Below are 16,663 nucleotides of genomic sequence, written 5' to 3'. Positions count from 1 at the left end.
CATGAATTATAAATATTCAGAGGCATTTCTTCACGTCAAGCCCTTCCCAACCAGATCTCTAACAAACTACTGAACCAGATCTCCGCTGCGCTCTAGCGGCCAGATCGTGTAATTGCGGTGGACAGTTGCAGCACAGCATCGCTAAAGTTGCAGAAACAGACTTCGCACTCGTTGCCCTCCCAAAAATGGTTCTGCAAGGTGTCAATTTTTCACATCTTCTTCACTCCTTTTGTAATGCCATGGCAGTCTCGATCCTTGAAGACTTTTTTTGTAGTAGGCTATATCAGGCGGTTTAGAGCGAATTGCACAGCTGTTGTGTAGCTAGCCTATTCCACGCAGGAAATAAATAAATGACAATGCCTGCATTTTACTGTAAAAAAAAAAAAAGAAGAAGAAGGGAATAAAATAAAATAAAATGGATCATTCATATGTGTTGTTGAATGCTTGCCTTTATTTGCTATAATGAGAACCGGATGTTGGCTTGACCACTATAAAGAACCATTTGTGTAATGGAAAGATGGATGTTAAAGGTTCTTCATGGAACCATAGATGCCAATAAATAACCTTTATTTTTAAGAGTAGGCCTAGTCTAGGATGTAGCTACAAATCATAGAACCTTATGGCTTTTGCAACAAAATGCCTGTAGGCTACATGTTACCAAAGTCCCTTAAAGACTTTATATATATAATAGAATTTTTTTAATATATATAATAGAATTTCTATATAATAGAAATTCTATTATTTTATGTTACTAATACCAGCAATTGCTAATGGTAAATAGCATGAGTGTGGGGTGGGTTAGCAAATAAATACTAGTAATAATAATTTAGGCCTAGGGCCTAGTAGGCCTTACATGTTGTTGTTGTTGTTGTTTTTTCCGCTAACTCGACAGGGTCAAGCGATATTGCATTTTTAAAGCTTTTTTTCTAGCTTAAGCCCTTGTAAGTTTTAAGAATATATTATCCTTTATACAGCTAGTCACTATAGGGCTGTTAGCTACTTGTCATAGTATCACTTGCCATCTTTTTTTAGCAACATTTCTCTAGCAGTGCCAGTGTGTTTATTAACAATGAATGCAAGGATATCGTTGTGTTGTTGTTGTTGTCGTCGCCGCTGTTGATCTTTGTCTCCCATTTAAATTGCACGAATGGTCAGAAGCTTTAGTTAATTTACGAACGCATTAGCTTAGGTTAGCCTACATAATGAAGTTTTGAAAAAAGTTCTGTAGCCTACCTTATGTCGCTTATTAACGTAGGCTACTTTGTGCTTAGACAAACCCAGTGAACGTGCACTGGCCTATAAAACGCAACAACCACAAGATGGCGCGCTTACCCTATGTTCTTATACTATTTTCCAAAAGATCTGGAACATCAACAGCTATGGATATAAAGACTCGCAATTTATTCGACACAAATGCTTAATCTGTGGTTTAGAAATATGTATGCAATCTGTTATTCAATCTGTATACAATATGTTTTATTTATTTTATTTTTTACTATAGAAATATAAAGACATGTGCCCTATATTTTACTTTATGAGACTGTAGCCAATAAAATATACGCCCCCCCCCAACTATTGATAGCCCTTTTCCACAAAATGTAGAAGCACTTGAGATTCTTTCGGTTTCGTTATATTTTGACTGCATGGATGTGGATAATAATTGTGTAGGCTATTTACCCTATAGCCTTCATTAAGTGTTAAAGTAATAATGTTCTGCAGAACAGAGCACTAGTATTTTTACACCATGAGCATGGTGACCGTGTAACATTGATCGTTGTTGTACAAAGAAAATTGACGATGCTGTTCACTGCTAGTGATTGTGAACAGTGACAGTTTCAGTAGTGGCTATTTGACAGCTCTAATCACACAAGGTTTGTGCTCTAATCGCTCTGAGATCAGTGTCATAACAGCAATCATTTTAAAGCTCCCGCTGAATAACAGAGACTGAAACAGCGCTTCTGACCATGGCAAGGCTATGCAGTTGATGGGTTTTTGTTTTGTTTTGTTTTTTTGCATAGCTATTGTTGCTTACCAGTATCATCCAGGATTACACTTAATGTGGTTCCCTAATGTATGCAGTTACTTTTATATTTTTCATATAGTGTGAATTCAGGTTTGGGACACATCTCAATGGCAAAAAAGTGTCCCAATCAGAATTCACCCCCTACGTTACTCACGAGTGTTTTATAAGGGCTATTATTGTGAAAAATTCACAATTTTTGCTTTTATTTAATCAATGATTTTAAATGATAGCCTGTTAAATAGCCTAATGGATAAAATATAATAAAAAATAGGCTAATAATTAAATACATAAAGTAGGCCTACCCTGAGCAGAAGACCATTCAAACAAAGTGCTTTTCAATGGTTCCTTGCCATTTATACTGTGACCATGCAGGATTGCACCTCGACCTAAATCAGAGAAATCGCACATGGCATTCAGATGAATGGAGATGTGACTGTGTCAAAGTAGGACAATAGATCGTTCTCCACAAAACAATCAAGTGTTTTGGAAGAAAATAAAGTTGCATATTTAAGAAATTATGTTAAGCCATACCCTTCCCTCCAGGTAAATTACAACCTATAGTCTACATAGCCTAACGCAAAGCGTTGTGAAAACGCTATAGCCCGATATTAGGGTAGGCTAATTATATAGCTACTAATGACTTTACATTTCAGCATGTCATAAACAGTGACTCTTGAACACTGTTCGCGCGTTCTCATTAAAGTACATTTTAGGGAACCCCATGAGTTATGAATGACTATAGGTTACCTCGCAAAGGATTTTCCTTTAAATCTATTTGCGTTCCCATCACAGTAGGGGTTATCGAATTCACCTTAAATCTAAATTAGGCTAATAAGATTCCCATAAATATTGAAGTGACCCTGCGTCAGAATTTATTTATGTATTTGTTTTTGCTGCAGTGTCCTAAAATTGTGCAAGCAACATGACCACTCTCACATGGAATCAAGGTGTTACGTTTTCCGTTGACTTGATCAAAACCATTCTGCGGCAAGCAATGAAAGCAGTGGGGTATGGTGTATCACAGAGGCCTGGCCACCCGTGAGAAGTCCTAATACCCTCAGACCTGTGGACTTGTGTGCCCAATAAACATGGGGCCACTACAGTCCCAAATCAATCTGCCACCCACTTCCTAAATCAATAATTGTACGCGGGGGTAAGCAATGAAAAAACGGCAAACAATTAGTTGCACTTGATAGTGGGTGTAATTTTTTTTAAATAGTGTTTTTCAGTAGGCTCAAAATGCGTCTATTGTGTTTATCGTGTTTAGCGAAAATAAGTTTTTACTTGCATGATACGCAGTTCTCGCATGCATATATACGCACTTTATTTGCGTGTAATAGCCTACACAGGCACCCCACACCACGGATCTTAACCACACCTAAACCTACCCATGCGTATCATATGCACGTAAAAACTAATTTTCGCGTCTAAATTGCACGATAAACACAATGCGTGCTATAGAGACGCATTTAGCGTGACCGGGCCTGCAGCTCTATGACAAAACAAATGGTATGAAAATTTTAAATGCGCCTTATCGTTTGTTTTACCTTCTATAATGAGGTCTAAATCTTTGGATCAAGAAAGGGACATGCAGGATTGAAAACATTTCAATTTCAGTATTTAAGCCCTCTTGACTAGAATAGTTTATTTGTTGGCGGAGAAAGCTTTTTTTATTTTTGTTTTCCTATTGATTCAAAGGTTTAAAGCTATTATTTTTGTTAGAATAATTAATTGTTCATTACGAAAATTGGAATGTTACTAAATCACGCAGGCGTTTTTTTTTCAATTAATATTTCGGCCATTTAAAAAATGCATGAATGAATTAGGCTATAGGTGTTGGAAGACACAAATACTGTCCCGTGCCCGGCTCTTTTATATAGGCAATTTTTCAGTCATATATATATATATATATATATATATATATATATATATATATATATATATATATATATATATATATATTTAATGGTTTGAATTGGGACTGTTTCCCAAAGCACCATCAAGCAGAACTCGAAAATGCTCTGGAGCAAGAGACTAGTGCTAAGTGCATCGTAAGGAGACCTATGCAATCATTTGCGGGACAAACTCAAAATCACTCAGAAACTCAATCAGAATCAGAATGAGATTTATTGCCTAATATGTTTACACAAAGAAGGAATTTGTCTTGGTGAAAGAAGGAGCTTACAGTGCACAAAACAACAATAACACACAATAAAAATAAAATAAATTGAAATAAAAAGATATGTGAGTAAATGAACATATAACACAATAAATAAATTACGTAGACACATTGTAAATACGCAAATATGTAGGCCTGTATAATTAAAGTCCAGTAGGTCGATAAAATGTGACTTTATCAATAGGCTATTCTTTTAATTTTTACCAGTGATTTAAGTAATGTTATATAACTGCAGTTAAATAAAAACGAGAATAATAAATGGAACGAAAGAATGAAGAGATAAATAAATGAAATACACGGATTTTGGTACAGTCAAAGAAGTGGCATGAATGACAACCATATAAATTAAATTCAGAGGAATTGAATATGTTTAACGTGTAATGATCCGAGCTTTGCATGCTGATGAAAATATGGATTTGGCGAATGTCCCAAAAGCTCAGCTTCCAGATATGCACCCCGCAGTATGGCAACACGGTGAATGTCGTAGCCTACTCATATCCTTATCATTGGCCCTTGGTCTCCTATTCCTTGAAGCTTGCACCTCGATCCGCAAATGTAGGTTATGTGTGAAAATGAAACATTGCAAACGAAGCAGTGTTTGTGCTAAAGCAATTGATCGTTCTGCAAAAATCAGTTACATTTAACATTTTACATTAAACATTTTCCGGCCATAAAAATTGCATACTTTTTTAACATAATGCAAAAAAAAAAAAAAAAAAATTCGATTAGTCCCAATGAAAAAAGAAAGAACTGATATTATAGCATATTGATTGTTTAAATTAAATGTATCATGCATTAATAGAAAGCATTCTCGATGTAAATCTAGAAGGTTTAATTAAGAACTCGTTTTTATAAAAGAAAAAGTTGTTTTGTCTTTTAAAAACTTTTTTTCTCAATAAACTATAGGCCTGCATTAAAAAAACGTGCTGTCGGCAATATGATAGTGACGTGTTCATTAGGCTTGAAAGTGAGACCATGTCATTTCACTCATCTGGACATCTTATGTTTGTTTCATATGAAAGACAATCCGGGAACGCTTTGAATGTGAAGGGGAACACAAACTGAAAATGTTGGCTATATCCAATGTGATCCATGAAGGCTTTGCGATGTAAAAAAAGAGGGCACCCTTTGTAAACGAGAATGCGACGTGAGAGAGAAACGGAAAAGAGAGAAAAATAAATGTGATAGTAAATGTAAAGAGAAAGAAGGGTAGCTCAGAGCTGGAGAGCAGATAGCTGTCATCGCTGTGGTTTAACACAGTCAGCCACAGACTGCTCCAGAAACTCTCCATTACTGCCCATGATGGATGGGAGAGGACTATCCCCGGATATACTGGCCTGAGGGGCCCCTGAGTGACAGGAGAACCTGGGGTTGCCATGGTATCACTGTTTCCATGGTCACTCACTGATCTGCTCTTCCTTAATGATACATGAGTTTGCTGTCCTTACTTAGAAGCCACTCTTTCCGAAAGTCATAGGCCCGTAGCCTATAGGTAGCACGTTTTAGTTGGGCACCGGCACCATACTCTCAACTCCATACTTCAATGTATAACCACAAGCAGTGACTGAACGTTTGTATTTTACCACATGCCACATAATGTTATTTTTACAGTCTTTTATTGCATATGCAAGGTCTGTGGAGTGCAAAGTAACAGATGTTTTCATGACTGGAAAACTGACCGTCCATATTGCAGAAAGAGGTCTGAGAATTGGCTAACCAAGTGATAATGCTAGAATGCTGGTTTTAGCTCTTGGCCTATCCATCTCCTTGTGTGAGATAATTCATGAATGAATTTTCAGAATCTGCAATGCCTGACAACATGATTTTTTTGTGATTTTTTGTTTATTACATGACCAGGAACATTTCAAATTTGCGAGCAAAAACATTTTACATAATACAGACTAAATACCACCAGTCAGTCAGTGAAATACCACCATAATTTAGTGCTTGCATATTGCACATTGCACACTGAATTTAAAGCTGCAGTTTTTCCTCTTTGTCGCCATCACTGTTCGAAATCTGCATTGCAATTGCAGTTATTTGCGGAATTATCAACTTTACGTGGGTTGTGCCTCGGCACGACACAGCGCAGATGATTCCAATGTTTTGAGGAGAATGTGCGGCTGTCATTCACCACGCCGGTGTGTATCCTTTGTCATTCGGAATCACATATTCTACTTTTTGGAAGTATGACCAACATAAGAATTTTCACCGGAAAATTTCATCTGAACAAGTAACATCCACTTTTGTTCTGACCAACTAAGGGGAAAAAAGCATTGCAGTAAATCATGCTGATTAAATCTAATAATGACTTATCATGTAGGCTACCTCAAACAGTGCAAATGATATTTTGTTCTCAAAGTGCTAATGTTAACAGCATCAGCATTGCGTGACTATATTTAATGCCCTTCTGATATTATCCTTGTTTTCCCATGGGCCTGGTTGCAGTTTTTTTTTTCTGTAGCCAGTCCGAAGTCTGAACGAAGTCCTTTTATGCATTTTATGGGTGAATCTCCAGTTGTCACAAGGTGATTGTAGTTTGAACCTTTCTGGATCCGCCATCAAATTGATAAGTTTAATTATATCAAGTGCTGTGAGAAAAGGCTATAAATCTCCACCTCCAACATCCTCATATGCAATATAGCCTACTAGCCGAGACACCTTAGGCTTGTTTGACTTGAACCGCTGCACTGCACAGATTGATTGGTTTATGACTAGGTAGACAGGAGCCACTTATGCTTTTGAATCGCTCTCGCGGTACTTTGATGTCATAAACCAATCGGTGTAGCGCAGGTTCAAGTCGAACTAGTTGGGAGATGTGACGTAATGACGCAAAGACATGCTCGAATTTCCCGCGGAAATCCACCACCACTGGAATTAAAAACATTATTACAAGCTTACCGTTTTGAATCGAGCTAAGGCAATCAGATAATTTTAGACACGGGATGGTTATGTCGGCTACTTGCTCAAAACTTTAACACAAAAAAAGTTACGGAATGCAGCTTTAATGAAGGACACACAAGGTAATTCATTTGATTTGTTCATTTTTAAAAGTCCAATAGCCTATTGCTGCATCTGCCTGCATTCATGTGATTTATTTGAAAGTCACTTCGCTATTTCCCCCTTCGACAGTTAGATGGTTAGAACCATGAGAGTATGGAGTATCAGAGGGAGATTAAGATATCTTTATAGACCATCAGCAGCATCTCGGGGCCCCTGGGCAATAATGTAGGTGTCTTCTGACTGGCGTCTATACTTTAATGTTTCTCTTTGTGCTCGAGGGTAGACTTTGTTTTCTAAGTGTAACTGAAAATAGACGTCTATGTTGTAGCCAAAAGCAATTTTTCAAGGTTAATCTTGAAAATAAAAATTGTTAAAACTGGTATCCAATATTTGCTGAGACCGTATGCACCATTTTATTATTATAAAAATACAAGTTAACATTTGACATGCATGCTTGTATCGATTGAAACGTCAACAGGCCACAGGTTTATAACGGTTGGCTCCATCAACAAACTCACAACATTGCAAAGACAAGTTCAAGGTCATAGACGCAATTTTGTAATACTTTCTTCGCTTTGTCCACATTTTTAATATAGAATTACAATTAAAAAAATCACATTCACATTGTCATAAAATAGGGTATTGTTTAAAAGTAAATAGCAATTGCAACAGCTTGTGCAATTACTGAAATAAGATCGGAAGTTTTGATGTAATCTCAACATTAGGATAATAAGATAGGAGCTTGAGTATTAAGCGAGGAGAGTCTATAGGCCATTGATTTGAATAGACCTGTATTCAGTTTGTTTAATTGGTCAGTTTAAAAGGTTAACACTGTGAGTAATTTGTGTCTGTGAGGAACGAAGTCTGTTTATTATTCACCGAAGATGTATTGCACTACCACTCCTATGAGTTCCATTTAAATAAATTGGATAAAGAAAGCTCGAATTTGGTGAGGGTCAGGCAATGTCAATCTTGGACGTTTAGCTGAAAAAACATTACTATTAGGCTTAATAGATGGTAATATAAGGCCTACCGTTAATGATTTTGATCGCCATCTCCTCACACAACCAACAGTGCGTCTATAAAAGATGAACATATAGGCGAGTACATTTTCACCGTTGGAGCGCTATGAAATTAACAACCAAGATGTCCATAAATGAATCTTTAACAGTACTAACATTTCCCATTACAGCATCCCTACACTTCATATTACACGAATAATGATTACATCTCCACAACAGTATGCTATTTATTAAAATTAGGATAGGCTACTCTTATAATATCTATTATTAACATTATAATGTAAATGTTTGATAAGCAATTCTACAGGGCATTATTTATTTTTTAAAGGCCTTGCATACTTTCTCGCAGACTGCACCCGAGTTCATTTGCATATTTCATGCTTGTTCAATTTTAACATATTTAGCCTAATAAACGATTATTTACGAAATAAACGTCGCCTGTTTATCATATCCGAAGCGCATTTCCGTATTTCCACGTTATCAGGTCGGTTTCTGAAAATGTATCCTTTTTCATGCCCCCCCCCCCCCCCATCTGGATTTATGCTCTCGTTTAAAGGTTTTAAATGTTTATCACCGACAAAACAGAGCAGTCGCCTCATGCTCGCATGGGATAAATTGAGTGTTAGAGGACTCGCTTGAAATGACACGCATGCCCTAACCACTTGGGAGGTCTTCCTCTCCTCTCACAGGCTCAATAGGCTACGTGACGCTTTTTATGCAGTATAGGCCTATACGCTTCTTCTGAAATGTTTCTGAAGGAGTCGTTGTACTCATTGCTGAGCTGTGATGCAAAGCTGTTCAGCAAGCATGACGAATTTTTTTTAGCTGATTTGAATATTTTTATTTACGAAATATTTAGTGGGCTTATGTAACAGTTTATATTTAAATTATATTTTATAGTCTTAAATTAGGCTATAGTTTAAACCTTGAAGAACATACAGTAGCCTACATGCAATACTACCTCATACAATATGGCTTCAATGGCATTGTCTATACATTTTAAAGTGCCAATCACGCTATTTTAATGTGCAATAGCCTCCATACATTTATGTTTATTTATATTTGTAATGTGTGTGTGTGTGTGTGTGTGTGTATGTGTGTATGTGTGTGTGTGTTTGTGTGTGTGTGTGTGTGTGTGTGTGTGTGTGTGTGTGTGTGTGTGTGTGTGTGTGTGTGTGTGTGTGTGTGTGTGTGTAGCCTATATATTTAGGCTAAATGTCTTTTTGCTCTCGGAGAGTTGCCACTCTAAATTTCGCTGTACCGCTGTACAAGGACAATACATAATCTTACTCCAGCTTTTTGTTGTGTGCAAGATGTTCTTTAAAATGATCTTGTAACTGAACTGTCAATAACATTTTACAATATATTTATATTATAAACATATTTTGTTTAATGCACTGGATCTATTAAATATAAAAATATTAAATATGCAATATTTGCCAATTGTATGCAAATCGCGTAGCGGCACTTATTTTTGTAATTACAAAATTTAAAAAAACGTTATCATTGTTTAATGGCCATCCATAGACGCATTTACTGGTATCTGCACCTGCCAAGTTTATTTTTATTTTTAATTTCTAAATGAAAAAAAAGGTTGGTTAACGTGTAGCCTAAACCATTTTCAACTCATTTTCGCAAACTTGTGCACCGCAATAGAATTAGGCGAGTACAAAACCAATACAAGTATAGCTAGTAAAATTGTAATGTAGCTTACCGACAGAAAAAAACAAAAAACAGCACAAAAAACATAATAATTATTTCAAATGGCTGATTTTCTACTGACAGAAAAAGTATGCTCTTGATAAGAGATATCCCTTTGATAAAAAAGAAAGTTCTTAGTTGTGTGCCAGTTGCTAAGAAAACCAACAAATCACTTCAAACATTTAAGGTAAATCCAGTTTACCGTTGTAACCATCAGTGATCCTGCAACTAGGTCGTCACGCAGATGTATAGCCATCTCTTCTCGTCAAGCATAGCTATAGCCTACTCTGATGGAGCGAAGCGTCTTTATTCCTTCAAAACTCCGCTCATTCTTTCCGCGTTACCGATGTTTGAGGCGCCGGGGTGCAAGAGTGCCTGAAGAACTTTTGGAGGACGGTTTGGAAGAAGAGGGAGTTGTTTCTGTGAGAAACTCAATCTCGCATACAGTAGCGGCCTCCATCTGGGAACTGTCACAATTGACAGCACCACGGGCACTGGCCTGCTCTTCCGCGCAACATTCAGCAAGACACAGGACAGTCTCTCAAAATGTCACATTGTCTGGTTGTTGGGGGTGGGGGGACAGCTGACAGTTTATAACCTGATACGCATTTGTATTGTATTTGGGAAATTTAGCAGATGGATATTGCTGTCCTTTAAATAAACTCACGGAAAAACTTTTTGGGTCCTGAGAATATACGGATTCAAAAATGAACGCGACTTTTTGGGTAGTAAATTACACATTTATGTATGAATATACATTAAGATTGCACTTTTAGGCCTATACATGTGGAAAAAAGGTAGGCCTAAGAACATAATGCGTGTCCTATATTACGCTAATTCAAGCAAACAAACGAGGAATTCGAAAATTGTATAGGCAAATAATTAGACTATTATGTTATTGAAAGTAATATAAAGTGTTTAATTATCTAATTCAGTCAAAATCACACTTGATTTCCCCCCCTGAACTTGCCGATCAAAATGGCTGCAAATGTCGGCGGGGACACATTGAGGACGTGGAACAAAAATGTAAAATATAAATCATGCTATATCTAATTACAGTGAGGGGATCCAGTCTGATCTCCCATATTATAATTTGATATTAGGCTACGCATAAGGCAATCTATAGTTCCACGAAGAACCTTTAACATAAATGGAGCCTTAACATTGCACAAAAGTTGTTATAGTGTTTATAGTGCAAATTAGATTCATTGAAATGTTCTTTACACTCAGGGAAAAATGTTATTTTAAGAACTTTTATTTTCAAGAGTGTGTGTTCCGTTCGGAAAACCACGTAAAGAGCTATAGTAGCCTAGCCTACTCGTTTTACAAACTTTAAGAACATATAAGACAGTGTACAAATAGGCCTGCAACCATACATTTTATTTTAAATGATTAAGACTGCGACATCTATTTTTTTTTAAAGCACGAACAGGCTAAAACAAATACCTTAATGCTGTAGGCTATGTGTGTTTGTGGCACTTCAAGCCATTGACTAGGCTATATTTTATCGAAAGCTTAGATTGTCTTTATCATAAGTTAGTTTTACTGAACGGGTTTGACGCAAGGCTTTTTGTTGAGGTAAAATCACAGGCCTCGTACGTGATTACGTTTAGCATATAGGCTCAGGATGGCTCTGTTCTGACGTCAACATGTCTACTGGCCACTGCCACAGACAGAAAAAATGGAGGAGGGCCTTATGAGCTAATGGTTTACAGATGTCTGTAATACTAAGAAAGAGATGCTGTTTGGTCCATGCTTTAAAATATAATAGGACATCATTCGAGAACTTTAATAGTTTTGGACAATTTCACATAAGAGACCAAATCGTTTTTTTATTAGGCTGATAAGTGGCTTAGTATGCCATTGTCGAGGCATGTTGAAATAAACAACACTAGACATATAGGCAACTGAATTTCAAGCGTTTTTGCTGGTCCGAATGTGTAAGCTTAGAATTGTATTTATTCATATGGGACATGAGGTGAGGGGAAGTGAGAGATAAAAGAGCTCTGTATACCAACGAAATTGTAGGCTATATTCCAGGATTAGAGGACTTCATTTGCTTTAGTGCTAGAGGAAATAAGGGGTCCTGACTATAGGCCTACTTTGGGCCTTCAGGAATCATGGTGTCGAATGTAAGATATGTGTTCTTTTCCATTTGGAGATCCATTTATGTTACAGCAGCAGAAGCAGGTCAGAGTGAGGTCACAGTATTATCTGTATTCCTAATCAAGGGAGTACGGACGGTTAATTTTATCTGACGCCATCTTGACACTCTCAACAAATTATCTACAATTATTAGCGCATAGGACATGTGGAATAAGACAATACAATGTAAAGTAAGTGGTAATTTAAAGCAATTTGATGGGTCTTAAATTGTCTGTGCGTCTTCCTATCTAAAGAGATTTACTCTCCCGGAGATGTCAGTTTAATTGCATGCCTTTGCGTAAAGAAAAAAAAAAAAATCAGACGAGTGAGGTCTGAACTCATAGCTCACGTTAGCCCACAAAAAAACAAAACAAAAAAAAACATCTTCACTAAAAAAAGATATAATGGAAAATACTTTTTTAAGGGGGTATTTTATAAAAATATAAAAAATAGATATTTATATTAGGCTGTCTAAATATAAATTAAAACTTTGCAAACAAAAATGAAGCATTTATTATAAATCACTGATGTTGTAGCGTATTACGCCATAATTCCAGCTGATACTACTGACACTTGTTATTGCCATCAGAGCCAAATTAATTGTGGTGCTAACCCCCCCAATAATGTGTTTTGATCGGCACATTATAAATCAATTGCACATCCGAGCTGGCCGTTACTCCGGCAAAGTCCAGCCCTCCTCCGTATTATGTTTTTTTACGTCATTTTGACATTTTCCACTGGCTCCAGTAAGTCTGCTCAATCAATTATGGAATTAAACTTCATGCGCTAAGCCTAAGCGACCCAGCAGTTTCAGTGTTAGAATTTGGTTTATTAAAATACGGTCAAGGGCTTCCTATATTGAACAGCTACATCAATAGGCTATATTCGGGATTCAGATTCTATTTGATTTTACCCAATCAGATATGGTGATTTTTTTTTTGTAGGCTATTATTAAATGAGGACTGTATATCCTTTATATGTCACCAACCCATTCACACTAAGGCAAACCATAATTTTGATTAATTAAATTAGCCTATCATTTTTTCCTTTTCTGGCACCTGCTGTAGAAACCGGATCACCTGTTCAACAAACCAGTCCATTTAATCATATGATTAAATCAAATTTCATTTGTACACTGGCAAATGTATCACAACTGTAGGTAAATGAAATGGGCATACAATTCTCATTTTAAGATAATAATGATAATATGTCGCTTATTTTTTTATATTGTAATAACACGAAACTACAGACAGTGCTGTTACCTGAAGTAGCTTATCTACGTCGAATTGTAGGCCTGCTTGTAAAAATGAATTACCTGTACTCGATAGCTAGCAAGAACATTATTTTTAACTATATTTTTTTGGCGTATCCAAGTGTTGCAAGTAAATCAAAAGGCAAACAGTGCAAACACATTTGCTGACACTTAGCATACAGCAGCTTTGTCAAATGTAACTCGTCTTTAAAACTCTAGAATAAAGAAAAATAAGATAAAAGCCAAAATGTCTCGAAGCGGGACACAGTTTGGGCTGTGAGAATCATTCTGTTTGTGTTCGAGGAGCTGCCGGGTATGCATCGCGTGAGTGCTGTTTGATTTGACTGTCAAGTTAATGTAAGTATAATTGAAAATACGTTCAACAGCCTCTCTAGGTTCTGAAACATATCATTAATTTCTATACTCTATGTTCACGAACAGCACTTTTCTTCTGTGAATAGGCTACTTATTAAGTATGCAATTTACTAAGTGGCACATTTAAGTTAAATTACATTTCAATACAACAAAAGGTCTAAGTTTGTTAAAAACACAGTGGTTTATTGAATTAATTACATTGTTTACATCTCCAATATTATTTAAATTTCGTGTCTCTGGACGGAAGTGCACTGGGTGGACTCAACAGTTGTTTCAGACACCAGCATTGTACGACCACAAAATGACATTATAACACTTCATGACATTTTCAAATAAAACATTTACTATATCATAACATCGACTAATCTTCCTTATAATTAAAGGAGAGAAAGACAGAGAGGGAGACAGAGATAGATACTGAAAGTGATAGAGAGGCAGAAAACGACAGAACTTCACGTACTCCTTAGTGGCAGATATCTCATTTTGATTCACAATTGGACACGAAAACAAACAATGATAACCCAATATCAGACAGCAACATACAATTTCTTACCAAGAGAGTATCCTCCTTCTAAAATGGAATGGGTTTTCCTCAAATATCCACTGTCCGTAGCGGGAAATTGCACATAAATATTCCATTAAATAAAGTGAGAGAACAACTAAAACGAGTTCAGAAGGCCTCATTTCGTGTCTTTTGCATTAGTCTCATTGTTTCAGTTCCAATGCCCATACATGCTGCGGCCAACCAGTTCTCCCTTTAGTTTTCTTGTCATTGCTGCTCCCTGAACTTTTCAAAACGTCATTCTGTGAAAAAATAACAAAAGAGATTAATACCTATTGCAAATTACCACACTTCATCAATACGGTAAAGACAGCAAATTGCGTTTACGCAACAAAGACACAGGAACAACAAAGTTCACAAAATAGAAGATCTTTGCATAGAATAATATTGAACATTGTAGGCCTATATCAAAGTAAAAGCAAGCTTCCATTATATTTATGTCTAATATATCGCAGAGCTGTTTATCTTTTAACTTACATATCTGCGTGATAAATTATAAGTCTATTACATAATATTTATTTAAACTAAAGTTTGAAGTTTAATGAGATCTGTTTAGATCTTACCATTTCCTTCTTTCGCCTTTCTTCTTTGCCGTCTGTCTTTTTGAATTCCGCCTTGAAAGCCTCTGCTTCCCCGTTCTGTTCGTCTTTGTCCAGAATGTCCATAAGGTAAGCAATATAACTGGTAGCCAAACGAAGGGTTTTGATTTTGGACAGCTTCGTATCCGCGGGCACGTTGGGAATGCATTCCCTGAGTTCTGCAAAGGCGCTGTTGATGCTCTGAGTCCTACGCCTCTCCTTTCGGTTTGCCGTGGGTCTACGTTTTACTGGTCGGGGTTCCATTCCAACGGCGCCCGGTACTCCTCCGTAGTGCGAGTGGTCAAGCCCGGGGGCTCCTGTTGAGTATTCGGGGCTATACGAGGGTGCCATCGTGTAGTCTGGAGGAGACATCTCCGGATGGCTGATAAGCCACCCATGAAAATAGGGGGGTTCTTCATGACAGCGACTGGCAGCAGCTGCAGCAGCGAAGGAATAGCCGTCATGATGCATCACCGGGTGGTGGGGAAACCCTCCAACTAAACTCATGGCGACAGATTTGTGTACCCTACGGCGAACCACAGACGGAGTTCGCTTTGGCTCTCAGATTGTGCGTACTTTGACTTGATGATTTAGACACTGGCTGTCTCCCCATAAAAAGTATCGATTTGTTGCTTTCTGACAGAATGTAAAAAATACAGTCCTATACTTATTTGACCATAACAAAGATATCGCTGAAAATATAGCAGATCATTAACGGATGAACAAAACAGGCTTCGGATGTGGGCTAACTGCAGTCGAGTTATTACTGAAAAATCATTTACTCACACTTATATTTTCCACTGCAGATATCCATCACGAAAAGTTCCATTGCTAATGGTTATTATTGTTTTAGCAGAGTTCACAGCCTTTTTCTGAATTTCACACCCGTTGTGGAATAGATGAGCGTTGGATGGAAAAAGATCCAATCCCAGTCGATGTTGTGCCCGCAACTCGCAGCCTGATTCACTCGGTAGAAGCAGGCGAATTCCGCCGTTTGATCTCCATGTCAGCTACATCTTTAGAGCGGCTTGGGTTCATATATGTCGTCAAAACTGTTCTCAGCCAATAACGTTGAAGAGGAGGAGGGACATGAACTGCATCGTTAGGGTGTTTACGCTCCTAAATTGCACAAACCCTTGCAAAGATAGCATACTAGGCTATAGAAAACTATGAAATACATACAAAAGTGGTTGCTAAATACTGCCATGCCATGTTTATATTAGCTATATATTTATTTTTCTATAGGCCTATCTGCCAAAGCTAACAATGACATTTTTTTATACATTTAAATATGGTATAGTCCTATTTGTGTGTGTGTGTGTGGCACATTACCGACAGTCTTTTGTACATTGAATTAAATTTTTTTATGTAGTAATAAAATAGATTAAATAAAATTGCTTTTTGAGGAAGTAGTTATTAAACATTAGTACAATAAGATTTTTTAACAAATAGCCTAGGAACCAAAGAGATTGATTGTATTTAAAATAAAAACCTAATTAAGAGTAGGCCTACAGTGTGTGTGTGTGTGTGTGTGTGTGTGTGTGGGGGGGGGGTTATCACTGCCTCTTGAAAAAAGGAAGGAAAAGCAAAGTACAGAGCAACAGATTTGCCATTTAAATGTAGATACCATGCATCTTTAGACCGAATTATTTGTACTGTAGGCTACTTTAGGTCCTCTATAAAATACAATTTCTCAACAATATATAGCCTATCGCTTTTTGATGCGTTTTTGGGAATAAAAATACAAACGGATTCATAGAACACATGCACAGCGTCCTTTTTTTAAAGTATAAGGCCAATATGCTGAAATATCTCGAAACTTC

General features: G+C 37.0%; 1 protein-coding gene across 1 annotated transcript; it reads right to left on the bottom strand.

Annotated features, from left to right (window-relative positions):
- Positions 1–13,862: 13,862 nt before the first annotated feature.
- hand2 (heart and neural crest derivatives expressed 2) lies at positions 13,863–15,840 on the bottom strand. Its single transcript, XM_077246641.1, has 2 exons — positions 14,826–15,840; positions 13,863–14,504 (listed from the first exon to the last, which is right to left on the bottom strand). Exons 1-2 carry the CDS (start codon positions 15,345–15,347, stop codon positions 14,406–14,408), a joined length of 621 nt encoding a protein of 206 aa, XP_077102756.1. The 5' UTR covers positions 15,348–15,840; the 3' UTR covers positions 13,863–14,405.
- Positions 15,841–16,663: the final 823 nt, after the last annotated feature.

The sequence above is a fragment of the Siphateles boraxobius genome, unplaced genomic scaffold (genome assembly GCF_051911475.1).
Source record: "Siphateles boraxobius isolate OS27281-9 unplaced genomic scaffold, OSU_SipBor_1 29, whole genome shotgun sequence".
Lineage (NCBI taxonomy): Eukaryota > Metazoa > Chordata > Actinopteri > Cypriniformes > Leuciscidae > Siphateles > Siphateles boraxobius.
The sequence above is the reverse complement of the archived record's forward strand: the minus strand, read 5'-3'. Positions and strand labels throughout refer to the sequence as shown.

Bases quoted from the DNA above. Each gene is read 5' to 3' on its own strand.
- hand2 (XM_077246641.1), bottom strand. From the start codon at position 15,347: ATGAGTTTAGTTGGAGGGTTTCCCCACCACCCGGTGATGCATCATGAC. The intron at 14,505-14,825 runs GTAAGATCTAAA...ATTTTTTCACAG, and splicing joins AAAGGCGAAAGAAGGAAATG to AATGACGTTTTGAAAAGTTC.